We start from the raw sequence: 27992 nt of genomic DNA, 5'->3' as shown, positions 1-27992 counted from the left end.
GTAGGCATTAAACTTCCTGATTTTTAAAAGACGATATCTCTACATTGAACAGCCACGGAAACCAGCCACAAACTGGAGAAAGAGCAGCTGGAGATCATCATACTGGTGAAGATATGCTTACCTTGCACCTGAAAAATCAATGGCCTTCACCTGGGACCTTGGATACCAATGCTGTTGCATTGGATAAGCTCCTGTGCAGGAAATGGGCGGGGCCATGGGAGGAGAAAAGCTTTCTGAACCCTCACAGTCTGGATGGAAAGGCAGGACTCACACACTGGCACAGACAAGAGAAAGAGGATAATCCATCTCTGAGGGGTTTGTGTGCTTGGTTAACCTCAGTGGCCAGTTACAAATCTCTGGCCAGTCTGAAATCCAGTCAGTATCTGGCCAGTCCAACAACAGACATGACCAGCCCAGGACTGACCCCGTCCTGAACACAGAGACAAGTCCATATACACTCACAGTCCTGTTTGAGATGGTGTGGGCTTCAAATTAAGTATAGAAGATTAGAAGAATTAAAATCTACCCATCTGCACCATTTTCAGAGCTTCTAAGACATTGGTGAAGATAAAAATTGAATTCAATTGAATTGTTTATTGATCCAACACTCAGCTATCTCATATTCATATAAGTGCTGTTCTTCCTGTGGTCAAAAATCACTATTACATATCAATTTTTTACAAAATAAACATACATTCATACAACAAACTAACCATAACCCATACAACAAACATCCATAAACAAAAACATTTAGTAGAAGATGAACTGAAAAATATTCCTTAATTTAAGTTGGTTAAGTTTTAAATCAACATCATGAACTAAGAACTATGAACAATGCTGTCCTAACTGCGCAGTTTCATTTTCAAACGTGAACATTTGGTCGATGAAGTCCATTAGTGAATGTTGAGCATAATGAATCACAATCTTGTGAATTTCAGCTATTTGTGGAATATCAAACTACCCAGTCCAAATGACTGCTGTTTTTTGCACAGGCCATAGAGAAAGCTTTTCCCGCTGTTTTATTTGTAGTCTCCTGTTCTTAATTTGTCCTCATTGACCCCAGCTAAACTCTGACCTTCAGTGGCCCTGTCCTGGAAAATAATAAGTTTATAAAAAAAAAAAACACACATTAAAGGACATCACAGCTACTATCCTAGCACAGATATTTAGGAGAGGACACGTGTCTGTGCCAAAACATTCCCTCTTCACTGATGTTCGACCGGCTTATTGAAGCATATTTTGAACTCTAAAAAACTGACAATTTGTGACACAGATCATACGCGAAACGCGAAAGCTAGACAAGTATTTTTTTTTAATGAAACCATTCATTTTTGGTAAACAGTTTTGAAATCCCAGACAGCAAACTGACATTGAATCAACGTTGAACCAACGTCAGACGCGGCATTCTTCAAAGCTAAATCAAAATCGAAAATTGGTTTGCTTTCATAACGTTGAAACAATGTTGATTTCAAGTTGATTTTCCGTTAGTTTTGAAAGAATGACGCGTCTGACGTTGGTTCAACGTTAATTCGATGAGCAAAACAATGTCAGATCAACGTTGTTTCTATGTCATATTTCCACGTTGATTCAATGTCAGTTTGCTATCTGGGATGGGATGTGGCGATGGCATAGTATTTTGATTTATCGATGTAATGACGAAAAAAGTCTGTTTATCTATTAGAGTTCGGCTACGTGACATTAAACTTGGCATTTTAAGGTAGAGTTTGTGTGAGCGCGCGCTTTGGAAATAAAAAAGTGGGCGTTGAGATAGTAGAGTGAGATTTACCTGAGTTTCGTGAGAGGAACAGAACAGGTACAGCGAGTTCACGCGCTTCCGGACGCACAGGTGAGAGAATCGCCGTCATGCGCGCGCGGATCAAACGAGGCTCTGTCGCGCTCTTCGCTTTCACGCTGAGGTCGTGGACGTTTTTGGATTAACGATAATAACATTAACAACAATTCCTCACGCCATTTTCTCAGGTGGGTTAAGTTTCTCTTTCAATCGGATGGTTAGTCCTCTTACTCGGTGTGTTTTGAGAACAGCTCGTCTAACCGGCTGGCTCCGACATTCCGTGACTGACAGTCATCATCACAGGGAAATAAAGCTCATTTATCATCAGCCCTGTGTCATTAAAAATACGCTTATCTGCAGGTAATAGTAATCCTTACACTTGAAATCTCTTTTTGATAAACTAAGTAATTTGTAAAGAGTATCAAATTACACTTTGATATTAAGGGAATTGTTTTGACGTGCGTAAATGATGCTAATGTGATAGTGAGGTAAACTAGTGTTTATACTTTAACTTTTAATGTAAAGCTGCCTTTAGTTTTGTTGGTGCCTGAGTATAAATCTGCTAGGATCACTTCATAAAGTCTTTTCATAGTTTTGATGACATTCTAAGATAAGAGTAACAAAAAAAACGAAGAAGCTATACAGGCTAATTGGTAGCTGGTAGTGACCAAAATGGTTGTATTGTGTGGTACTTTTCAAGCTGTGTTCATCCAAAACGTAAATTCTGTAATTTCACTCATCTTTGTGTCATTCCCAAACACAATAAACGAGGAATCGTTGCCTACTGGCAAAAATGATTGAGCTCTGAGGCTTTCATAAGGATGCAAAAATACCATAACATAAAACTAATTTGCCTTACTCCAAACCTTCTGAAGTCAAAGTTGGTTTTGTTTGAGCAACAGACAAAAGTTTGAGTCATTTACTAAAAGTCACATGGCTTTGGGATGCTGGGTTTTTGTGAACGTCCTTGTAATTGTAGGTCAGTGTTTTCCCAGACTAATAATTAACCTCGCCAGTCCACAGCCGAACAGTGGACCCTTTTTTACGCTATCTTCTCATCTGTTAATGTTTGAGTATTGATGTCACATCTCGCCTCTGTCCTCTACAGGTTCGAGTCTCCTTCCATAATGAGTCACTATTAACCAGGTACTTTGCCTCTCGCATGCAAACGGATGCTCACATCTCGTGTCATCTCTAAAACACACCCTTGGAACACAAAAAGTGCTATCTAAGTCTATAGATATTCTCAGTCTGTGTTTGTTTCTACATGTGCGAGTGTGGAGCATCATGAGTTCGGCGAGCGTGTCGGGCCTGTTCATGCCGGTGTTGTTCCTGCTGGTTTTGGCCGTGGTCCTGTTCTCATGCGTGCTTCGTAAAAGGAGGCAGGCGGAGGGATCGTACCAGCCCAGTGCAGAAGAGCAGAAACAAGCCAAGATCAACAGAGCCGAGAAACCCGGTCTCACTCTCCCACTGCCCAAAGAGGAGAGACTGATCTGAACACAACCCTCGAAAGATGCTCAAACCTAAACAGAGCTTCCACTGTAATGGACCAGACGCACATTTGTGGAGTCGGGGAACTTCTGAAATGGTGGTGGATATTTATTCAGTGTTTTTGACTGAGATGCGAGGATGCTTTCACTCCCTAATGCAATGTTGTAGTTGTTAAAGTATGCCTTCAAAGAGGTCGGGGTATCTGAAGACTAACCTAACCCTAAAGTAAAGATTTACCCAAAGTTAAGAAGTCAGATGATCTACATGGACGGCCAAACCAGTTTTTGTTTACTTTATTTGTCCTCGCTTTAAGTTTACACTCACTTGCATGTGAAGAAGACACCAGCTTTACCTCTAAAATAGATTAGCGTTACCGTATTTAAATGTCCACATGGGAATTTTGTTGCAGCTCTTTCAAATGTAGAGAGAAAACATGTATATTGCACTTTGCCAAATATTGTTTTGTGTTATGTCTGCATTTTTGTAATGTATCAATACGTTACAAAACGATGAAGATAATGTGTACATGTGGTTGATTCATTAAAATGCATCTTTGGGTTAATAACCTCATCCTTGATTCCTTTATTCAGAGCATGTTATTCAGAGCTCGAGATTAACTTTTTTACTTGGCATTGGTGCGCAACCTTAAAAAGTTGGGAGCGCCGCCAGCAAAAATGTAGGAGTACCCACCAAATTAATGTTTAGCTCTGCCAGTATAGCGGAACGACCTGGCGATTAAAGGCCTTCGTAATCAAACCTGATTTGTTTGCCACACACTTGCCCCTACATTTTTTTTGTGTGCTTTGCACTCTCTCCATGTTTAACCAAGCTCTCGCGCTTAAAATGTATTGATTCAGTTGCGAACGCTGTGTTACCTGCAAAACTCTGTCCCACAGGCTCTACAGTGAACCATAAGCATAGCGGAAATCTATGAAAGCTGTATATCAGCTGGTGGATCTACATTAAAGGTACAATATGCAGGATTTTTGCAGTAAAATATCCAAAAAGCACTTTTGTTTAGTTGATTACTTACTAGAACCAGACCGATATATCGGCAGACCGATATTATCGGCCGATATTAGGCATTTTCCAAACTATCGGTATCGGCAGTTATAATGGCCGATAAATGAATATTTCAAAAATAAAATAAAAATGGACGAAACACGCTTCAACCATGTCATGAGTGTTGTATAGTTTGTCCACCAGAGGGCGCTCTACACCGTTCCTGTTGGCAACACTCGTTGAGTTGGTCACGATACATACATTGCTTGAATAACAATTAAAAGAACATCCCCATCAGTTCTGTTAACTCAAATAAGCATGATAAAATGTGTGACTATCATGTCCAGTTTTGCTGATGTTAAATAAGCCGAGAGTGAAGCGGAATTAGCTAGTAATAGTTACGTTACGTTGTTACAGTGTAGTTGACTGACTGTCCTTTTAACTTTTGACGATGTGACCGAAGTATTTCTTTAATAGCGCGTGACAGTTATAATGAGACGAACCATCTCTCCTCGGCCTGTTATATTGAAAATGTATGTTTTACACTTTGCCATATGACGTTATCCATTGCTAAATTAGCTAACCACAAAGCTAGCTAACGCCACAATCTTCAGTCTGTTCTGTCGTGACAATAAAAGAAACACATTTCTTTTTAAAATGCATGATTTTATTTTAGTTAAAACTCATAAATGACTACACATAACTAATGTTAGGGAAATCTTTTAATGTTTTGTTGCGCGTTTCTGAAAGTAAAAATATTACTATTAAAAAAGTTAAAAAAAAATATCGGCCGATATATCGAAATATCAGATTTTAAACCCAAAAATATTTGTATCGGTATCGGCCTTCAAAATCCTTTATCGGCCGGGCTCTATTACTTATAATATCCCAAATGTTTCCAACTATTTGTAAATCGTGAGAACATTGCGATTTTAACGAAGGAAACGGGGCGTGTGAGCAGGGGTGAGGAGTCGCACGTCAATGACGTCATATCCGCGTTACCCCCGGTTTCCGCCAGGTTTGACCTCATACACAATGGTAACCATGGCGACAGACGTGGACAACTGGGTCGGTTATGCCCGTTATGCGCGCTCAACAGCGTGAGCATCACTTGCAGGGTTTTGTTCAAACATTATGGACCATGGCAAGAAGACTTTGAGACAAAAAGAGGACTAGAACGAAGATCAACATCAAGCTCCACGTCCGCGACTAACTTCCACTTTACAGTAGGGCTGTGTATTGGCAAGAATCTGGCGATACGATACGTATCACGATTCAATATATTGCAATATATTCTGATACTGTCCATAAGGTGATATATTGGGATTTTTAGGACTATAATTTTAGAAAAAAGTAATATTTAAAAAAAAACATGATGTGAATTAAAATCAAACAAGTTTACTGAAACAATTCAGTACTCAGAAAATCAAACTACCAGTTTGGGGTTGTGGTTCACAGGTTCATTACAAAAACTTTGGTTAAATGTGTTTTTAGAAGCTGGTCATAAACTTTAGGGGGTCGCACACTGGACAAGCGCAGCGCCACGCCATAGGAAAACTAGGTATCGCACACCGGACGCGCACTTTCTCATCAGTGTTTGGCCAGCAATATTGCTATGTTTAATGACATGAAATGAAGATAATGTCTGTTCTATGTTATGATTGTACTGTACAATTAAATACAATCGTTGCTGAGTCTGCATTCTGAAAACTTTACCTCAGAGCATCCGTTAACTGAATGAATTGAGAATCTCACCTGAAAAGCATACATTAGCAACGATTTGAGACAAAAATCATTTAAATTTTATATAAAACTATGTAAATGGCGCTCTGTGGCGCAGCACACTTCCAAACGTAATAGAGCGGGAGTCGGTCTTTACACGGGGTTCAGCCATAGCTATGTTGTTTCTAGCAAAACGTTAGGTTAGTGGTGCTTCAATGCAAAAAAAAAAATCGATACAGTATTGCAAAACAAAATATCGCGATACTCAAGTGTATCGATTTTTTTTCTTACACCCCTACTTGACAGAGTGTTGCACGTTACTTGAGCAAACAGGTGTGCGAATCAAAGTATATAAAACTAATCAATGTTATATAGTTCAACATGATAAAAATGTTAATCTAGCTTAGTCTCATACAGCCGACACGCAACATAACTAACAACATTCAACACACTCAAATGCCGTTTAGTGTGATATTGAAACTGTTAGAGCGAGTGTTTAATTCCTCTAATAAACTGACCTGTGTGAGTAGTTCAGCGTGTAGTTCGGTCCAATGAAATGTCCTTATTCCTTTATATCCGCGGGACTCGCGTTACGTGTGGCGCTGGTATACGTCTAGCAATCGCGCCCTGCTTCATACGACATTCATGTTAAAAACATTAATGTACTCACTCATCCATAAAAGATCCATCAACTTGACGACAAGATCCATGATTCCGCTTAATGCGGAATATACCTCATTAATATGCGCCTTTGTTATATTAAGAGGTTAGCGACCCCTGGTGGCGAAACAATCTTGCATATTGTACCTTTAACCACGCTTACAAAAGAAATCTGTCTCTCCTATTCACCCTTTTAAATTTAGCGCGGTAGTCATCTCCCTGTCACGTGACTACAGTGAAAGGGAGTGGGAGTGATTGACAGCTAATATTAACCAATCTAAAACCTGCTTTAAAGTTAAGAGGGTAAGGATGAAGTTTGATTGATGTAACGTTGGACAAAATGATGGTCTGGACATCGTGTATCAGCGCAACTTGCAAACTATTATTTGCACTCACACAAATGCTTACTAATATATTTTTGAGGTCGCAGATTAAATTTCAGGAGCATATGCGACTAAAATGGCCACAATTTCAAGCCTGGTCATTTGAGATGCCACGTGGAGCGTTTCTGTCACTGTTTGCTCTCTGATAAGCCTTTTATAAATGATTAAAGATATCTGGATGAAAGGGTTAGACTTGCTTTATTTATCAGAATTGATGACATTAGTTACTTTTTCAAAGTTAATAATTAAAAGTCTCTAAATTGACCCATTTTAATGTCTGTTTCTGGTCGATTCATGCGTTTACATTATTCCAAAGGAGGAAAAAGTCCTTCGCCAAAATGTAAAAACCCAGTGCATACGATCAATTTGATCTTGTTTGACTCAGACTGTCTTTTCATGTTGACTCGAGTATGTTTTTATAATCGTTTACTCTTGATTTATGATGCTCTAATGTTCGAATCTCTTCTTCAGCTCAGAGACCTTAACGGGAGCCGCCGGGTCTTCATCTTCTGGAGTCGATGTAACGGGTGATTTTGTACTTCGTTCATCACCTGTTTTTGACCCCACGTTGATTTTGAAGGTTCTGATGGGAGTTTTCGTGGAGATTTCCCTTCTTTGGGAAGCAGAAGACTCAGTCAAGGACTTAGACCGTAACAGAGCAATGGTAGACGAGACTTTCAGTGAAGAGACTTTCTCCTCTGGCTCTTCTTTGTCCATCTCTACGTTGAGGGCGATTCCTCCATTTGCAGGTCCATTTGACCCCGAGTCATTGGTCTCCTTGAGCTCTTTCTGATGTCCCTCTTCTTTGTCAGGTTGTGTCTCTGTTTTTTCTTCAACTATTGTCTCGGTATCCAAGCTTTCCTCCATTGTTCCATTCATTTGTCCATCTTTTTGCGAACATTGATCCTCTTGAGAAACCACTTCAGGAACCAGAGAAGCATCTTCTAAACTTAGTAGATCTGAACACAGACTTTCCCCTAACACCTTTGAGTCCTTCTCTAATACGTTACGCTCATTTTCCGGCCTGTCAATCATGGCTTCAGACTCCTCCCTCTCGCCGCCAGGCTCCTCCTCCTCCTCCCAGCTCATTAGACTTCCGCTGTTTCCAAAAGACTGGCTCAGACTCTCCTGACTTGGTGTGGTGTAACTCTTCTGAAAGAGAAATTAAATGGTAAGAGTGTGTGCTTTTCCACCGACAGGTTCCCGATGTAGAGCGTTCGACTATTTCAAGTTTTCAAGAAACAGCAGTCGGGTAACATATAATTTAATTTGAGAAGCATTTCTTGTTTGTGTTGTCTTCACGCTGCAAAGCCACGTTGGTTTACCCGTTCATCTTATGTTTTAAATGATTACTATGCATTTTAGTCGCTAAATATTTAACCCTTTATGGTATGGTGTAACCATATTGTTTTCCTTCACTTTTTTAACTTTCAGAAAAACTACAACATAATGCATTGTTGGAAATAAAGTAACCAGTAATATGCTGTTACTTTGAGATGAAATTAGCTATTGTGATTTTTACATTTATTAATTTATTTGAAAGTGTTTACCAAATAAATAAATAATTATATATATATATAATTATTTATTTATTTTCCTAAAAAAAATATAAATTTTATATATATATATACATTATTAGCTATTAAATTAGCTATTATGATTATTACATTTATTAATTTATTTATGTTTACCAAATAAATAAATATATATATATATATATATATATATATATATATAATTTAGGGCTGTGCAAAAGTTAATTGCGATTAATCGCATCCAAAATAAAAGTCTGCTTTACATAATATATTTGAGTGTGCTGTATATAATTATTTTGTATATATAAATACCTATGCATGCATGTATATATTTAAGAATTATTTGCGCTTAAATTCTGTATATATATATATATAAATACATAATCTATATTATATAAATATAAATATTTTATATAGGAATAACACATTTTCTTAAACATATACATGCATGTGTGTGTATTTATATATACAAAATAATTATATACAGCACACACAAATATACTATGTAAACACAGACTTTTATTTTGGATGCGATTAATCGCAATTAACTTTTGCACAGCCCTAATATAATTATTTATTTATTTTCCTAAAAAAAAATAGAAATTTTAGAGATATATATATATTATTTATTAATTTTTATTATATATATATATATATATATATAAATAAAGATAAATATTTATATAAATAAAGATAAATATATATATATATATATATATATATATATATATATATATATATATTTTTTTTTTTTTTTTTTTTTTAGGAACAAATGATGGTGGTCTACTCAATTTGAGTTTTTTTGGAGATCAAAGTCTGAAAATGCTTCAATTAAAACTAAAGAAATGTTAAATCAAGCAGAAATAAATAATAAAAAAAAAAGCCAAAACATTTTCCATTGTACGGTCATATGCTATATGACAACAATTCCCAAATTAATTTGCATATTTTGTTATTAGAGCTATTTTATTCCATAAATCCCCTAGGGAAAATATTCCACTGTCAGAGCATATGATGCATAACATTAGGGTTAAAAACTTTCTGACTGTCTATAGGACAGATGCCCCGTCCAGCACCGTTTACCGTGATTGTGTGAGACGAGTGAGAGGATCCAGGCCTTACGTGTGTGATGAAGTCGCTGCTGTCGGAGCTGAAGAGGTCGAGGCTGCGTGTGCCGTACAGTAAACCCGGCTCTCTGGAGCTCTGAGCGCTCAGGGTGTCGAAGATCTCCCCGAGCAGGTCCATCTCCTCCGGGTCAGCCAGGAGGGACAGCTCATCCTCGTCCTGTAAGTCGCTGGTGCCAGAACACTCAGCACTTTCTGTTACGCTGCAAAGGGAGAATTTTTTTTAAAGGGATAGTTCACCCAAAAATGAAGATTAGCCCCTGATTTACTCACCCCCAAGCCATCCTAGGTGTATATATCATTATTCTTTCAGACGAATACAATCAGAGATGTATTAAACATGTCCTGGCTCTTCCATGGATTATAATGGCAGTGAATGGTTGTTTCTGTTTTGAAGTGCATAAAAGTGCAACCCAAAGGCAGTGTCTGTGTACCGGTAGTTGCTAATGCAGTGATAGTTACATTAGGGTTTACACAAGGCCTTTATTAACCCCCCAGAGCCACGTGGAGCACTTTTATCATGGATAGATGCACTTAAAAGGCCTTTTAAGAAACTGAAAACACAAACAGCCATTCACTGTCATTATAAAGCTTAGAAGAGAACAGACATTTTTATATATATATATATATATATATATATATATATACTCTGATTGTATTCGTCTGAAAGAAGAATGCCATTTACACTAGGTTGACTTGAGGGTGAGTAAATCATGGGCTAATTTTGATTTGTTGGGTGAACTATCCCTTTGTACGTCAAAGCTTCCATGCATGTGTTTCCTCTCCTCTCACCTGTCCTCATAGTCGTCGTCCTCTGTGTGTTCCTCTGTGTCCTGCTTGCTGTGGTGTTTGCGAGCCGGCCGTCGAGGTCGAGACTGAAAAACAACAGGGAGGGAAAACAGTATATTAGACAGTAAAGTGCATGTGCTGTACTGTGGATGAACACAAGGTGGAGCCAAACTGCTGCCGTTTTCACACATTAAAGGACATTAGAAATGGATATTTCCCATGTTGGTGCCTTTGATGCAATAAAATATAAAAAAAATATAAATTGATTTTTATATAATATTATGGAAGCTTGTTTCCGCCACTGAATAAAAAAATAGAAAAAAATAATTGCGACTTTTTATCTCACAATTGCGAGATATTAAGTTAGAATTGTGAGAATTAAAGTCGCAATTCTGAGAAAAAAAGAGTTTTTATCTCACCATTGTGAGTTAGCTTACATCTCGCAATTCTGACTTTATAACACATAATTGCGAGTTTATATCTCAAAATTCAGACACTTAGAATTGTGAGATAGAAACTCGCAATTGCAAATTATCAAGCCAATTCTAAGAATAGTTTATATCTCGCATTTCTGACTTTATATCTTGCAATTCTGACTTTATATCTCGTAATTCTGACTTTATATCTCGTAATTCTGACTTTATATCTCGTAATTCTGACTTTATATCTCGTAATTCTGACTTTCTATCTCGCATTTCTGACTTTATATCTTGCAATTCTGACTTTATATCTCGCAATTCTGACTTTATATCTCGCAATTCTGACTTTATATCTCGTAATTCTGACTTTATATCTCGTAATTCTGACTTTCTATCTCGCATTTCTGACTTTCTATCTCGCATTTCTGACTTTATATCTTGCAATTCTGACTTTATATCTCGCAATTCTGACTTTATATCTCGCAATTCTGACTTTATATCTCGCATTTCTGACTTTATATCTCACAATTCTGACTTTATATCTCGTAATTCTGACTTTATATCTCGCATTTCTGACTTTATATCTTGCAATTCTGACTTTATATCTCGCAATTCTGACTTTATATCTCGTAATTCTGACTTTATATCTCGCATTTCTGACTTTATATCTTGCAATTCTGACTTTATATCTCGCAATTCTGACTTTATATCTCGTAATTCTGACTTTATATCTCGCATTTCTGACTTTATATCTTGCAATTCTGACTTTATATCTCGCAATTCTGACTTTATATCTCGCAATTCTGACTTTATATCTCGCATTTCTGACTTTATATCTCACAATTCTGACTTTATATCTCGTAATTCTGACTTTATATCTCGCATTTCTGACTTTATATCTTGCAATTCTGACTTTATATCTCGCAATTCTGACTTTATATCTCGTAATTCTGACTTTATATCTCGCATTTCTGACTTTATATCTTGCAATTCTGACTTTATATCTCGCAATTCTGACTTTATATCTCGTAATTCTGACTTTATATCTCGCATTTCTGACTTTATATCTTGCAATTCTGACTTTATATCTCGTAATTCTGACTTTATATCTCGTAATTCTGACTTTCTATCTCGCAATTCTGACTTTATATCTCGCAATTCTGACTTTATATCTCGCAATTCTGACTTTATATCTCGCAATTCTGACTTTATATCTCGCAATTCTGACTTTATATCTCGCAATTCTGACTTTCTATCTCGCATTTCTGACTTTATATCTCGCATTTCTGACTTTATATCTTGCAATTCTGACTTTATATCTCGCAATTCTGACTTTATATCTCGCAATTCTGACTTTATATCTCGCATTTCTGACTTTATATCTCACAATTCTGACTTTATATCTCGTAATTCTGACTTTATATCTCGCATTTCTGACTTTATATCTTGCAATTCTGACTTTATATCTCGCAATTCTGACTTTATATCTCGTAATTCTGACTTTATATCTCGCATTTCTGACTTTATATCTCGCAATTCTGACTTTATATCTCGCAATTCTGACTTTATATCTCGTAATTCTGACTTTATATCTCGCATTTCTGACTTTATATCTTGCAATTCTGACTTTATATCTCTCAATTCTGACTTTATATCTCGCAATTCTGACTTTCTATCTCGCATTTCTGACTTTATATCTCGCATTTCTGACTTTATATCTTGCAATTCTGACTTTATATCTCGCAATTCTGACTTTATATCTCGCAATTCTGACTTTATATCTCGCAATTCTGACTTTATATCTCGCAATTCTGACTTTCTATCTCGCATTTCTGACTTTATATCTCGCATTTCTGACTTTATATCTTGCAATTCTGACTTTATATCTCGCAATTCTGACTTTATATCTCGCAATTCTGACTTTATATCTCGCATTTCTGACTTTATATCTCACAATTCTGACTTTATATCTCGTAATTCTGACTTTATATCTCGCATTTCTGACTTTATATCTTGCAATTCTGACTTTATATCTCGCAATTCTGACTTTATATCTCGTAATTCTGACTTTATATCTCGCATTTCTGACTTTATATCTCGCAATTCTGACTTTATATCTCGCAATTCTGACTTTATATCTCGTAATTCTGACTTTATATCTCGCATTTCTGACTTTATATCTTGCAATTCTGACTTTATATCTCTCAATTCTGACTTTATATCTCGCAATTCTGACTTTATATCTCGCAATTCTGACTTTATATCTCGCAATTCTGACTTTATATCTCGCAATTCTGACTTTATATCTCGCAATTCTGACTTTATATCTCGCAATTCTGACTTTATATCTCGCAATTCTGACTTTATATCTCGCAATTCTGACTTTATATCTCGCAATTCTGACTTTATATCTCGCAATTCTGACTTTATATCTCGCAATTCTGACTTTATATCTCGCATTTCTGACTTTATATCTCGCATTTCTGACTTTATATCTCGCAATTCTGACTTTATATCTCGCAATTCTGACTTTATATCTCGCAATTCTGACTTTATATCTCGCAATTCTGACTTTATATCTCGCAATTCTGACTTTATATCTCGCAATTCTGACTTTCTATCTCGCAATTCTGACTTTATATCTCGCAATTCTGACTTTATATCTCGCAATTCTGACTTTATATCTCGCAATTCTGACTTTATATCTCGCAATTCTGACTTTATATCTCGCAATTCTGACTTTATATCTCGCAATTCTGACTTTATATCTCGTAATTCTGACTTTATATCTCGCAATTCTGACTTTATATCTCGCAATTCTGACTTTATATCTCGCAATTCTGACTTTCTATCTCGCAATTCTGACTTTCTATCTCGCAATTCTGACTTTATATCTCGCAATTCTGACTTTATATCTCGCAATTCTGACTTTATATCTCGCAATTCTGACTTTATATCTCGCAATTCTGACTTTATATCTCGCAATTCTGACTTTCTATCTCGCAATTCTGACTTTATATCTCGCAATTCTGACTTTATATCTCACAATTCTGACTTTATATCTCGCAATTCTGACTTTATATCTCGCAATTCTGACTTTATATCTCGCAATTCTGACTTTATATCTCGCAATTCTGACTTTATATCTCGCAATTCTGACTTTATATCTCGCAATTCTGACTTTATATCTCGTAATTCTGACTTTATATCTCGCAATTCTGACTTTATATCTCGCAATTCTGACTTTATATCTCGCAATTCTGACTTTATATCTCAATTCTGACTTTATATCTCGCAATTCTGACTTTATATCTCGCAATTCTGACTTTATATCTCGCAATTCTGACTTTATAACACGCAATTCTGACTTTATATCTCGCAATTCTGACTTTATATCTCCCAATTCTGACTTTATATCTCGCAATTCTGACTTTATATCTCGCAATTCTGACTTTATATCTCGCAATTCTGACTTTATATCACTCAATTCTGACTTCATATCTCACAATTCTGACTTTATATCTCACAATTGTGAGAAATAAAGTCAGAATTGTGAGATAAAAAGTCGCAATTACCTTTTTTATTTTTCATTAAGTGGCGGAAACAAGCTTCAATATAATATTAAAGTATGTAGGCGTGTGCTTTCAGGTGTCACTAACCCTGCCAAAGTGCTCTGTGATTGGTAGGCGGTTCTGAAGGCAATCTGATTGGATGAGGCGATACGTGTGCGTTCCACACACAGACCCGCCCCGCTGCAGCATGCTGGATTCTGTCTGATCCTGAGAGGGAAAATCCAAAGGCCCGTCGTAAACTAACTTGCTTATTTGGTGCACAAAGAAGAACCGCATGCAATTTACAGAATATGAACTCACCTTTGACGACAGGAGGTTTTTCAGCCCAAATTTGCTTTGATATTTGCTCTGAGTGAGACATATATGGAAACTTTATTGATCATGCACAACAGCACATTATAAATCAATATAATGGAAATATGAGTTGCATTACCCTTCAAAAGTTTGGAGTCAGTACATTTGATTTGTTTGAAAGAAATTATTTCATTCACCAAGGATGCATTAAATTGATTGAAAGTGACAGGACAGACATTTATAATGTTACAGAAGATTCCTGTATTAATTAAATAATCCTATATTAATTAAATAATCCTATTCATAAAATAATCCTCTATATCAGTTTCCACAAGAATATGCGGCACAACAGTAATACATGTTTCATGATCATCAAATTTCTAATGATGCTGAAAATGCAGCTTTGATCACAGGAATTAATTACAATTTAACATATATTCACATAGAAATACAGATATTTTATATTGTAATAATATTTCAGAATAATATGGTTTTTACTGCATTTTTCATCAAATAAATGAAGCTGTGGTGAGAATGAGACTTTCAAAAACATTACAAATCTTACCAACCCCAAACCTTTGTATAGTAGTGTGCATGCAGTATTTACTCACTGCTTTGTTCGCTGTAGACTTCCACGTCACGATCAAGGCTCCTCCCCCTTTCTGTAAAGAGAGATTTATTTATTTTATAAATCCAATTTTGTGTAAAAGCAGCTTTTGACAATTCATTCTTCTTGTACCATATCAGTATATTCTGTGCACACTGAAAACTCCCCGAGCATGCCTTGTACACACACTGCAGATCTAGTAAGAGTATGGTAGCCTCGTTAGTTTGATAGTTTCTGTTTGAGTAAAACGTACCTTTATATTCCCCACCCACTGCCGACGCAGTTTGGAGGCGCCTGAGGGGAATGGGGAGCAGATGGATGTTAAAACCAGCACTCAGATAATAAACGAGCCTGAATCTGTGATGGATGAACACACACACCTGACGAAGCTCCGCACAGAAGCACTTCTTCCTCAAACGCATCCTCCGGCTCTTTGCCCTGGTTCAGCATTTCCAGCCGGCCGTCAATAAACTGAGAACAGCATGAGATTATGATGGAAGATAATATGCAGTCGTGTCATTGGTTACACATTTTCAAAACTTGAAAGAAAGTGTGTTTGGATCGGTATAAGGGTGAGTAAATTATTCTTGGTTGATTTATTCCTTTTACTGCATTGTAATTGATATCTCCATACTTCCCGAGGTTTTTTTCCTCAGTTATGCTTTTTTAAAGATTCCTAATTTCCCTAAAAAGTCCCCAACAGTAGGTTTACATGCAACCATCTTAATTTATTTTATTTATTTTTTTTTTTTTAATTTTTCTTAACATATATTGCATCATCAGCACTTTTCTCACAATGTGTGAAAACATTTGATCAAGGATTCGGCCTTTCTAAACCCAATTACTGAGAGCCTGCTCTGATTGGTCAGACGGCCCAGTCTGTTGTGATTGGTCTACTCTGATTGGTCAGACGGCCCAGTCTGTTGTGATTGGTCTACTCTGCTCTGATTGGTCAGATGACCCAGTCTGTTGTGATTGGTCTACTCTGCTCTGATTGGTCAGATGGCCCAGTCTGTTGTGATTGGTCTACTCTGCTCTGATTGGTCAGATGGCCCAGTTTGTTGTGATTGGTCTACTCTGCTCTGATTGGTCAGATGGCCCAGTCTGTTGTGATTGGTCTACTCTGCTCTGATTGGTCAGATGGCCCAGGCTGTTGTGATTGGTCTACTCTGCTCTGATTGGTCAGCTGGCCCAGTCTGTTGTGATTGGTCTACTCTGCTCTGATTGGTCAGATGGCCCAGGCTGTTGTGATTGGTCTACTCTGCTCTGATTGGTCAGATGGCCCAGGCTGTTATGATTGGTCTACTCTGCTCTGATTGGTCAGATGGCCCAGGCTGTTGTGATTGGTCTACTCTGCTCTGATTGGTCAGATGGCCCAGGCTGTTGTGATTGGTCTACTCTGCTCTGATTGGTCAGCTGGCCCAGGCTGTTGTGATTGGTCTACTCTGCTCTGATTGGTCAGATGGTCCAGTCTGTTGTGATTGGTCTACTCTGCTCTGATTGGTCAGATGGCCCAGGCTGTTGTGATTGGTCTACTCTGCTCTGATTGGTCAGCTGGCCCAGTCTGTTATGATTGGTCTACTCTGCTCTGATTGGTCAGATGGTCCAGTCTGTTGTGATTGGTCTACTCTGCTCTGATTGGTCAGATGGCCCAGGCTGTTGTGATTGGTCTACTCTGCTCTGATTGGTCAGATGGCCCAGGCTGTTGTGATTGGTCTACTCTGCTCTGATTGGTCAGATGGCCCAGTCTGTTGTGATTGGTCTACTCTGCTCTGATTGGTCAGCTGGCCCAGGCTGTTGTGATTGGTCTACTCTGCTCTGATTGGTCAGATGGCCCAGTCTGTTATGATTGGTCTACTCTGCTCTGATTGGTCAGATGGCCCAGTCTGTTATGATTGGTCTACTCTGCTCTGATTGGTCAGATGGCCCAGGCTGTTGTGATTGGTCTACTCTGCTCTGATTGGTCAGATGGCCCAGGCTGTTGTGATTGGTCTACTCTGCTCTGATTGGTCAGCTGGCCCAGTCTGTTGTGATTGGTCTACTCTGCTCTGATTGGTCAGATGGCCCAGGCTGTTGTGATTGGTCTACTCTGCTCTGATTGGTCAGATGGCCCAGTCTGTTATGATTGGTCTACTCTGCTCTGATTGGTCAGATGGCCCAGTCTGTTATGATTGGTCTACTCTGCTCTGATTGGTCAGATGGTCCAGTCTGTTGTGATTGGTCTGCTCTGCTCTGATTGGTCAGATGGCCCAGTCTGTTATGATTGGTCTACTCTGCTCTGATTGGTCAGATGGCCCAGAGTGTTGTGATTGGTCTACTCTGCTCTGATTGGTCAGATGGCGCAGTCTGTTATGATTGGTCTACTCTGCTCTGATTGGTCAGATGGCCCAGTCTGTTGTGATTGGTCTACTCTGCTCTGATTGGTCAGATGGCGCAGTCTGTTATGATTGGTCTACTCTGCTCTGATTGGTCAGATGGCCCAGTCTGTTATGATTGGTCTACTCTGCTCTGATTGGTCAGATGGTCCAGTCTGTTGTGATTGGTCTACTCTGATTGGTCAGATGGCCCAGTCTGTTGTTATTGGTCTACTCTGATTGGTCAGATGGCCCAGTCTGTTATGATTGGTCTACTCTGCTCTGATTGGTCAGATGGTCCAGTCTGTTGTGATTGGTCTACTCTGATTGGTCAGATGGCCCAGTCTGTTGTGATTGGTCACCTTCGTTGATTCACCTTTTTGAAGTTTACATGGAGATGATGACGTTTTTCAGCTTGTAACCTATTTCAAAGTTTGCATCCTCGAGCCACCAAACACAGTTGTCGTGCAAATGAATGGCTGTAAAGTGTCTCTGTAATTTCACTGTAAAGTGGCCTAGAAACGATCTATATTGTTAAAAGTGCTATATAAATGGTGGATGTGTGAGTTTGCAGTTACCTCTTTGAAACACTGCAGGTGAACCGCGCTCTCCAAAAACTCCCGCATGCTTTGAGACTTATGACTCAGAAACGACTCGTTGCAGAACACAACCGGCCCTTCCTACAAAGTAAGAGGGAGGAACATTAAAGAGAGAGTTTATAAACCTGATGCTGATGTTCATGTACACGAGCGTCACTCACGTCCGTCGGCTGCAAGGCATCTCTGTATCCGCCGAACAGCAGAGCCTGCGCGCGGAGGAACGCGTGCGCGACCCCTGACCCCGCCGACGCCGCCTGTTTCTTCAGCCTGACCTTCAGTCCCGCCACCTGCAGAAACAGTGTTTGCCGTAAAGCTTCAGCCGCTGCGTGTCAGAGGCCCGCGAGGACCAGCAAACGAGTCTCACCACGTCGGCCGGGATCTTCTTCAGGTCCTCGTGGGGCGACTCCAGCGTGTTGGTGTCAACGTTTAGTATGACCACGTCCTCCAAAGCTCGACTCTTGACTCTCTGTCGCACCAAAACACACAGAAGGAACTGTAATGTGAGTGTTTATGGGACAGAAACTGTGAGAGAAGACGACGAATGAGGGAATCGTCGTACCTCCGCCAGGCTGGAGTGGATCCCAATGAGGTACGGCATCGGTGCGCTGGAAAACGAAGGTCAGGTGGGATGAGGTGGTGTTAATTCGCTATTTTACACTTAAAGCCCCATTTCTGATGCAATTAAATTTGGACATTGTTGAATTGTTTTCGCTGCAAAAGATGCTTTCGTCGCAAGTCAATTCAACAAAGTCTAGAGCCAGACCGATATATCGGCCGATATTAGGCATTTTCTAAAATATCGGTATCGGCAGTTATGATGGCCGATAAATGAATATTTAAAAAATACAATAAAAACGGACGAATCACGCTTCAATCATGCCATGAGTGTTGGAGTTGTATAGCTTGTCCACCAGAGGGCGCTCTACACCGTCCCTGTTGGCAACACTCGTGTATAACGCGCCACACATCCTGACATAGAGAAAAAGTATCAAACGTATTTTGTGCATAAAAGTTAGCTTTTCTTTTACACGTGTGTGAAATCCAACGACGCCAAGTGTGTGTTGCAGACCGTCGTTCTGTAACGGATTTAGATTAGAATCGCTAAATAGTCGCAGCGACTGATGATTGAAAATGGTTTGATGGAAAGAATTTAAAAAGTGCAGGTAAAGGGATCAGCAAGCTGACATTGTAATTATAAGGTAGCTTATAAGGCAAAGTAGGGACTAATTATTATTTTATTTATCAGAACTTTAATATATTTTGATGTTCCTCTGTTCTGTTGTGACAATAGAAACAAGTTTCTTCATTTTATTTTAGTTAAAACTCATAAATAACTACAAATAACTAATGTTAGGGAAATCTGTTAATGTTTTGTTGCGCGTTTCTGAAATAAAAAGTAGTAATAATATCGGCCGATATATCGGATTTTTAAACCAACAAATATTTGTATCGGTATCGGCCTTCAAAATCCTTTATCGGTCGGGCTCTAAAAGAGGCAGACGAAAACCCACGATAAAACCTGTTGGAAAGCATCTTTTGCAGCAAATTTTTGTGTGAGCTTATCAGTGAACACCCCAGACCACTCGGTGAGTTTCACGTCTTTGTAAACTAAAACCAGAAGAAACCGAAACCGGTTGAGAAACCGAAAATTCTCGGGACAGCAGCATTTGTCCAAATTTCAAAGTGTGTGTGTGTGTGTGTGTGAGTGTCATACCAGCAGTAGTCCAGCAGATGAGGTGGCAGCACTGGAATGAAGATGTGCTGCCAGTACATGGGGAAGAGCATCCCGTTACACGCGTGTACGCAGGCCGTGAGCTGAACACACACAACACTGAAGTTTTAATGTTTAATGAATGAAGTGTCCTGACTAGATCCAAGTGTCTAGCATCGAGTGACTTTTCATCATTTAATTAAATAAATAACATCCACAGTCAATCTGAAGATTATATATTAATTGATTTTTGGAATATAAATAGAAACAAAACAATATGACAAAAACTGAGATTGTGTGTGTGTAGAGAGATTCTTTGTGTCACGCCTGGTCAGGTGTTAAGGCGTTTTTGCACAAGGGTTTCTGATGAGCAACCAAGTCCATTTGCCCATTTTACAGTTTAGGGATGATGTTGAAAGCTGCACCAACATTAAAATCAGGCACACAGTTCGCAATTGCATGCGATTCCCAAATGGAAATCAAACAATCTGACATAATTTATGGAAGATGACTTTTATAGCATAATCATAATGCACTTGAAATAGTGGACAGGATGCATGGACTACTTTTGTTTATGTTTAGTTGTTATTTAAATCAGTTTGAGAAAAGTGTCGCATTAAAATTCTTCGTTCTGTGGAAAAACAGCATCCAGTAAACGAAAATGAGTTCTGGGAATGTTTCCAAAAGTGTTGTTTTTAAATTTCTCTCAATGTTAGTAACATCTACTGTAGTTTTTATTAAATGTTAAAAAAAAAAAAGAATGCGGTCATTCGAACGACGAGAACATTCCATTTTGGAAACATTATAGAAATGTTACTTTTGAATATTCTCAGAACAAAAACATAATGATATTAATAGAACTTTTTTCAGAAACATTCAAAAGTAACGTTTCTATAATGTTTTATAATCAAAACATCTAGTTTTTCATTATATGTTTAAAAAAAAAAGAATGTGGTCATTCGAACGACAAGAACATTCCATTTTGGAAACATTATAGAAACATTCTCAGAACAAAAACATTTATCGTGGATATTAATAGAACTTTTTCCTGAAACATTTTAGTTTGTTAAGTAAAAGTCCACTTGAAATAGTGGACAGGATGCATGGACTACTTTTGTTTATGTTTAGTTGTTATTTAAATTAGTTTGAGAAAAGAGTCGCAATAAAATTCTTTGAAATACTTCTTTTGCGTTCTGTGGAAAAACAGCATCCAGCAAACGAAAATGAGTTCTGTGAATGTTTCCTAAAGCGTTGTTTTTAATGTTCTCTCAATGTTAGTAACATCTAGTTTTTATTAAATGTTTAAAAAAAAAAAAAGAATGCAGTCATTCGAACGAAGAGAACATTCCATTTTGCAAACATTATTAGAAACGTTACTTTTGAAAATTCTCAGAACAAAAACATTTATCATGGATATTAATAGAACCTTTTCCTGAAACATTTTAGTTTGTTAAGTGTTTTTTTTTAAAATGCTCCATTATTTATTACTATGAATATCTATGATATTAATAGAACTTTTTTCAGAAACATTCAAAAGTAACGTTTCTATAATGTTTTATAATGAAAACAGTTTTTCATTATATATTTAAAAAAAAAAAGAATGTGGTCATTCGAACGACGAGAACATTCCATTTTGGAAACATTATAGAAACATTCTCAGAACAAAAACATTTATCATGGATATTAATAGAACTTTTTCCTGAAACATTTTAGTTTGTTAAGTGTATTTTTTTAAATGCTCCATTATTTATTACTATGAATATCTATGATAAACATTTTTGTGTCAATTTTGAATAAATGTACTATGACCATGTGTTACTGGAAAAGCGTTTGTTCATAACTTTAATAAAGCCTTCCCAGAATGAGCCAAAGTCACATGACCTTTTACTGTTAGCTGGGGATACGGGCTGGAACGACATGAGGGTGAAGGATGTTTTTCAGTGAACTATTCCTTTCATGCATTTTGGTATCCAAAGTGATTTACATGGCAGCATTCCCAGGGAACTGAACCCATGACCTTGAGTTGCGTCCCACAAACACTCTATGTACTTGTGCATTCATCCGTGTAATGTGTTATTTTTTCATCACATCGAAGTCTGATGCCAAAAAGGCATACAATAGTGCACAAGTACATGACTTGAGACGCACCTTTGGTGTTCTAGCGCCGTGCTCTTCTGTGTTCATGTTCGGTTTCAGTAGCCGAAGCGAATCAAGGCACTGAAGCGTCAGGGCTGAACTCACCGTGCTGAGCTTACTGCAGTAAATGAGGATGCGTCTCTCGAACAACATGCTGGCGTACAGCTGGAGGAGATTCCCCACGTCCACCGCCACCACCAGCTCCGTCAGGTTCCTCTGATACACACACACACACACGCTTATAAATCACCAGGCAGATCAAATCCTCAAATTATTGAAATCATAGAATAGAAACGATGGGGAAAACTCACACTCTCTGGTATTGAGGGCAAGGCTTTGGGATCCGGCGCGATAAAATACGGGATCTGAGGCAGAGGAACAATATTTCACAAAAGTGCATGGCCATCGAGTTAGTCTGCCTCAAGGGTTTTAGGTTAGATGAACAAAGGTTTTTGTGATTAATTTAGAGTTTTAGTTAAGCATTGGTCTGTTTTGTGGTTAGTTTCAGACGCCGGATTAGGTCAATCTCGTATTATGGCATGCATTAGGATTCATTAGACGCCGGAGTGAAGGTTTAGTCCGGTCGGCTCGTCGTACAGCGGGTCAGGGACTCACCCCCTCTGACTCCTCCCCTTTAGGGGCGTGTCCACAGATGCCAGGCATCTTGCTTCCGATCATTAGCTTTCCTCCCTCAGTGAAGAACAAACGACCCTGATTGTGATGTCACACGTGATGTCATAAACGGAACTTCCGGCAGCCAATCGGCACTTACCATCTGCAGCGTGATGGAGCCGTTGGCCGGCGGGACGGGGTGCTTGTAGAGGGCCGAGAGCAGATCTTTCATCTCGTTGGTCTGCCGGGGGGTGCACATCAACAAAACGGCTTTAGACACGTTAACGCTCAAGTTTCGAATCGTTTGGAAAAAAATATCCGTTGGCTGCATTTGAAAATACAGTAAAACGGTAATATTGTGAAATGTTATTACCATTTAAAATAACTTTAAATTAAAATCATTTTCCACAATTTTAAGAAGCAAAAACTGTTTTCAACTTTGATACCATTATTAAACATTTAAAATTAATAATAATTTAGCTTCAAAACAGGATATTATTGCAGAAGAACAGAGTAACGATGCTGAAAATAAATGACACTAACATTTATTCATAGAAAACAGTTGTGATAATTTAATAATATTACTAATTTACTGAAGAGACTTTATCAAGATCTTCTTTAACCAGATTTGTCCGTGTAAACCTCACCTGTCCTTTAGACGAGTAGTCCGCTAGGTTATTCAGAAGTTTGTAGAAGACCTCAAACCATGGCAAATAACTGAGAGAGAGAGAGAAATCGCACTGCTAAGGCTGTTTATGTACTTATTATGAGTTCAAACTAAGAACTTAAAGGAGTAGTTCACTTTTAAAAAAAAAATTGCTGATAATTTACTCGCCCCCATGTCATCCAAGATGTCCACGTCTTTCTTTCTTCAGTCGAAAAGAAATTAAGGTTTTTGATGAAAACATTCCAGGATTTTCTCCATATAATGGACTTCAATGGGGACCAAACAGTTCAAGATCCAAAAGACAGTTTCAGTGCAGCTTCAAAGGGCTTTAAACGATTCCAGACGATGAATAAGAGTCTTATCAAGCGAAACGATCGCTCATTTAATAAATAAATAACAAAGTTATTATAGTTTTATAGTTAACAAGTTTTATAAGCTCAAATGCTCGCCTTGATGCGCGTTCGTGACTCTCCTGTTCGAACTCGTTCATCAAAATGAACAAATCTTTTTTCGAGTCATGACTCAAAGGGTCCTAGATAAGACTCTTATTCATCGTCTGGAATCGTTTAAAGCCCTTTGAAGCTGCACTGAAACTCTCATTTGGACCTTGAACCGTTTGGACCCCATTGAAGTCCATTATATGGAGAAAATCCTGGAATGTTTTCATCAAAAACCTTAATTTCTTTTCCACTGAAGAAAGAAAGACGTGGACATCTTGGATGACACGGGGGTGAGTAAATTATCAGCAAAAAAGTCAGCAAAACTACTCCTTTAAAGCGGATCATAACTCTAACGTTCACCATTTATTGCAAATAAATGAATCTACCGAGACATGGATGTGTTTAGCAATGAGAATCAGACTGTTGAGCAGTGAAAGGGGTTGTTCTGTGTGAGACCTGAGGATGCAGAAGCAGGTCTGAGAGCTGGACGTGAGTCTGCAGAAGCCGAAGCGCTGACATCCCTCCAGATCCGTCAAGACGAATGCGAAGTGCTGCACGGCAACCGTGTCCTTCGCCCTGCCAATCGGACGGGGGGGGGATCAGTCAGCAAAGGTCAAAAGACTGGCGTGTGCATTACTATATTCAATAATAATGAGTGATTTTCACCTCTCTATGTCATAAGGGAAGCAGAAGCGAGGCAAGGACTGCAGAGACTCCTGTGTGAGAAGACGTATTATCATTCAATATTCAATATTGACATGCAGTGTGAGAGATTTCTGAATGGAGACTGCAGAGGTCATGTGTTTGCAGAGGACTTTGGCGGATCTGAGGACATTTTTAGACACAGACGGGGAGGCTAAATGTAAAATTACCCAGTAAGCCCGGTTTATTTTAGTTTTTTTTATCCATCTTAATTTTTTCTATTATTAGTATAATCTCTATTATACTAATGTTAATAGTCTTTAAAATACTTTTCAGTTTAGAAAGGCTAAAACAATGACTAAGTATATATTGTTATACTTTTAGTATTAGTAATTTATACTTAGTCATTGATTTAGCCTTTCTAAACTGAAAAGTATTTTATATATATATATATATATATATATATATATATATTGTAGCAGAGGTGAAAGTTTGTTATATTTATATATATATCTCTATTATATTAATGTTATATGTTAAGTCTTTAAATTACTTTTCACAGTTGTATACAGTTTAGAAAGGCTAAAACAATGACTAAGTATATATTGATATATATATATATATATATATATATATATATATATAGTAGCAGAGGTGAAAGTTTGTTACATTTTGAGAAACGAAAAAAGAAAAAAGTCATTAAAAAGTGGACTTGAACATGTAAGACTTACAAAAAAAATAAGACTTTGAACATGTTTTAAGAAGTAAATAGGATAAATCCTGAAATTTTATCAATTATAAAATTGATGATATAGTTGCACAATATATGATTCAATTGTATGTATCCATCCATGCATTTATTTACGTATTTTTATTTATTTATGCAGCATTTTTTTATTAATTCTGTTTTCTTTTGATTATTTTAATTTCTTCCATGTAAAGCACTTTGAATTGCCACTGTGTATGAAATGTGCTATATAAATAAACTTGCCTTGCCTATTCATATTTGCCCAATTCTTAAAACTTAGCTTTTATTTCAGTCATATTCACAGTGAGAGGTGCATTATTATTTATGCATTTATATTTTAGGCAGAGTTTTTTGTATGTAATATAATTTCCCTTTATTTAAAAACGTTGCTATTAAGTTATATTAATGTAAAATAAATAAATGAATAAAAACAACACTTTAGTTTAGGGTCCAATTCTCACTATTAACTAGTTCTCCATTATATGCATATTACTAGGCTGTTTATTAGTACTCATAAAGCACATATTAATACAACCATAATCCACATCCCTTGATCCCAATACTTAACAACTACCTTACAAACTATTAATAAGCAGTTAATAGTGAGGCTTGCATCCTAGATAAATAAATAAGAGCCAAAGGAGAGAACCACAGTGATCACGAGGACTAACCTCATCATTAAAGTCTTCAGGGAACTGAAACAGCACACCAGGATCTACTCAAACAGAAAGAAAACACACACACACACACACACACCAGTTAATTTCTCAACCTGAGGATGTGGTTAAAGTCAGTTATCCACAGAGTAACCAGACCTCATCTCTCTTTAATAACCCCATGAGCAGAGGACACACACTAACTAGTTCCCCTGCTTTTCTCTTTCTGATGAGAGCGTATCGGCCCGGGTGTGTGGTTTTTCTGGCTCGGTCATGTGACAGGAAGAGCCATTCTCAGAAAAGACAGGCTTCTGAGTGCATATGTGTGTGTTTATTGCATCAGTGTGTGTGTGATACCCACCTTTATCTCTGGCGATTGGACACGAGGCTTGAAAGCACCAGTAGAACGTCTTATCAGGGTTTTTTCTGAGGACAACAAGAAATAGTCATCATAACAAACCCACAGCAGAAAACATCACAGTCCTTAACTCGTCTCATCAACTCTTAATAAAGCTCGACGCGAGGAGCAGGATGTGGTCGACTGCTGAGTAGAAGCACATCGACAGAAAATACTTCTGACTGAGCATTTCAACCGGACTCGATTTATTACAAAATGAGCAGAGAATCGCTCCTGAGAGAATTTGAGAAATGTATGAACGACTTTTAATGGGAGATCAGCAACATTTGAGAAAAGCAATGTGACTTTCAACACCTGTGAGAAACTTCACTCGTCCACTGAAGAGTGCAAACACACCTACAGGTTTCCGACACCATGACACTTCAGCAACGGTGAAGAAAAGTGACGTACGTCATACAGAATTTGTATAATGTTGTCTAATGTTTGAGTGTGGCTTGAAGCAGGTTTGAGGTCACTGTGTGTTTTCTTTTCGTAAGGCAGCTTGAAATGGAGGATGGACATCATCTCAGAGGAAACCTGTCCAAACTCTCCATCCGCAGACCGGGTTTATTCACTGAATCGCGTCCGAGAACGACAGAGCGAGGAAGAGGAAGTAAGCAGGAGACCGCAATGTGAGTGAGAACAGAGAGAAATCGAGAGGCAAACGGAGACAATCTTACTTTATCCTGGAGCCCATGATGCTCTTGTGTGTCGGGGCCCATTCGGGGGGATCAGGGGCCGTCAGCAGACCAAACTCATCAGATCCTCAGTTCACATGCAGCAACACACACACACACACTCTTCTGCACACACACATCCTCACATCAAACAGCCAATTCCGCCGACTAGCAACTCAACTCAAGACAGCACTTCCTGATCTCTCTCTCTCTCTCTCTGTGTGTGTGTGTGTGTGTGAGTGAGAGACCTGTGATGTTTGCTGGCCTATTGACTATAATATCCACTTTATAATCCCATATTCTCAATAATAACTATATATTTGCCCTCTGGTAGATCGAGACTCATCTTTAGGTTGAATCACTGCAGAAAGCCATTCATTTTACTTAGACTAATAAGTGAGCATTTTGAAATAGTATATGTAACATTTTATGCACTTTTTTATGTTAAATGTTTTTTTTTTATGTTAAATCTGTTATACTTAATAAAAAGTACATAAATAAATTATTTATATATATATATATTAGGGCTGTCAAACAATTAATCACGATTAATCGCATTCAAAATAAAAAATGTGTTTACATAATATATGTGGGTGCATTGTGTATAATTATTTTGTATAAATACATATAAATACACACATGCATATTTAAGAAAAAAATATTATTTATATAAAATATTTATATATAATAAATTATATATAAATCTATATACAGTATACATGAAAATATTTCTTAAATATATACAATCATGTGTGTGTATTTTTATATATAAAATAATTATACACAGTGCACCCACATATATTATGTAAACACAAACTTTTAATTTGGGTGCGATTAATCGCTTGACAGCCCTAATATATATATATATGCCTCTTGTGAATGTGTGTTTATTCATATTGGATAAACTCACACTTACGTGATGGTTGAAAACACAAACACATGGAAGAGGAAATACAAGAATGG

The 27992-nt window shown here is 37.7% G+C and overlaps 1 protein-coding gene and 2 long non-coding RNA genes across 5 annotated transcripts; 2 read left to right on the top strand and 1 right to left on the bottom strand.

The window, feature by feature from the left end:
• The first annotated feature begins 1489 nt into the window (after window positions 1–1489).
• On the top strand, window positions 1490–3210 carry LOC148978459 (uncharacterized). The gene is made up of 3 exons (XR_016168992.1): window positions 1490–1980; window positions 2901–2938; window positions 3069–3210. It is a non-coding gene; the product is annotated as an uncharacterized LOC148978459 (long non-coding RNA).
• A 4015-nt stretch (window positions 3211–7225) lies between these two features.
• dennd1c (DENN domain containing 1C) lies at window positions 7226–27440 on the bottom strand. 3 transcript variants are annotated; one of them, XM_039647152.2, is made up of 23 exons: window positions 27033–27440; window positions 26317–26381; window positions 25971–26014; window positions 24576–24625; window positions 24366–24485; window positions 23450–23519; window positions 22963–23043; window positions 22806–22880; window positions 22502–22555; window positions 22296–22406; window positions 20058–20158; window positions 18903–18948; window positions 18708–18809; window positions 18505–18630; window positions 18323–18424; window positions 15771–15861; window positions 15644–15684; window positions 15395–15445; window positions 14790–14837; window positions 14577–14696; window positions 10502–10584; window positions 9708–9912; window positions 7226–8199 (listed from the first exon to the last, which is right to left on the bottom strand). In XM_039647152.2, the coding sequence occupies exons 1-23, from the start codon at window positions 27047–27049 to the stop codon at window positions 7498–7500; spliced, it is 2505 nt and encodes an 834-aa protein (XP_039503086.2). In that variant the 5' UTR covers window positions 27050–27440; the 3' UTR covers window positions 7226–7497. The 3 variants fall into 3 exon arrangements, with proteins under 3 accessions (XP_039503086.2, XP_039503076.2, XP_039503098.2); XM_039647142.2 differs by having other exon boundaries at window positions 7226–8202; window positions 27033–27438; XM_039647164.2 differs by lacking the exon at window positions 22806–22880 and having other exon boundaries at window positions 7226–8202; window positions 27033–27437.
• Window positions 8140–9866, top strand: LOC120460413 (uncharacterized). The gene is made up of 2 exons (XR_005617948.2): window positions 8140–8221; window positions 9641–9866. It is a non-coding gene; the product is annotated as an uncharacterized LOC120460413 (long non-coding RNA).
• Window positions 27441–27992: the final 552 nt, after the last annotated feature.

This window comes from Pimephales promelas, chromosome 6 (assembly GCF_988280905.1).
Source record: "Pimephales promelas chromosome 6, fPimPro1.hap1.1, whole genome shotgun sequence".
Classification (NCBI taxonomy): domain Eukaryota; kingdom Metazoa; phylum Chordata; class Actinopteri; order Cypriniformes; family Leuciscidae; genus Pimephales; species Pimephales promelas.
This window is presented reverse-complemented; position numbering and strand designations above follow the sequence as displayed.

Coding starts and splice junctions, on each gene's coding strand:
- dennd1c (XM_039647142.2), bottom strand. Junction 24,486..24,575: donor TTCCCTTATGACATAGAGAG/GTGAAAATCACT, acceptor TCCGATTGGCAG/GGCGAAGGACACGGTTGCCG. Junction 18,631..18,707: donor AGAAGATCCCGGCCGACGTG/GTGAGACTCGTT, acceptor CTGTTTCTGCAG/GTGGCGGGACTGAAGGTCAG.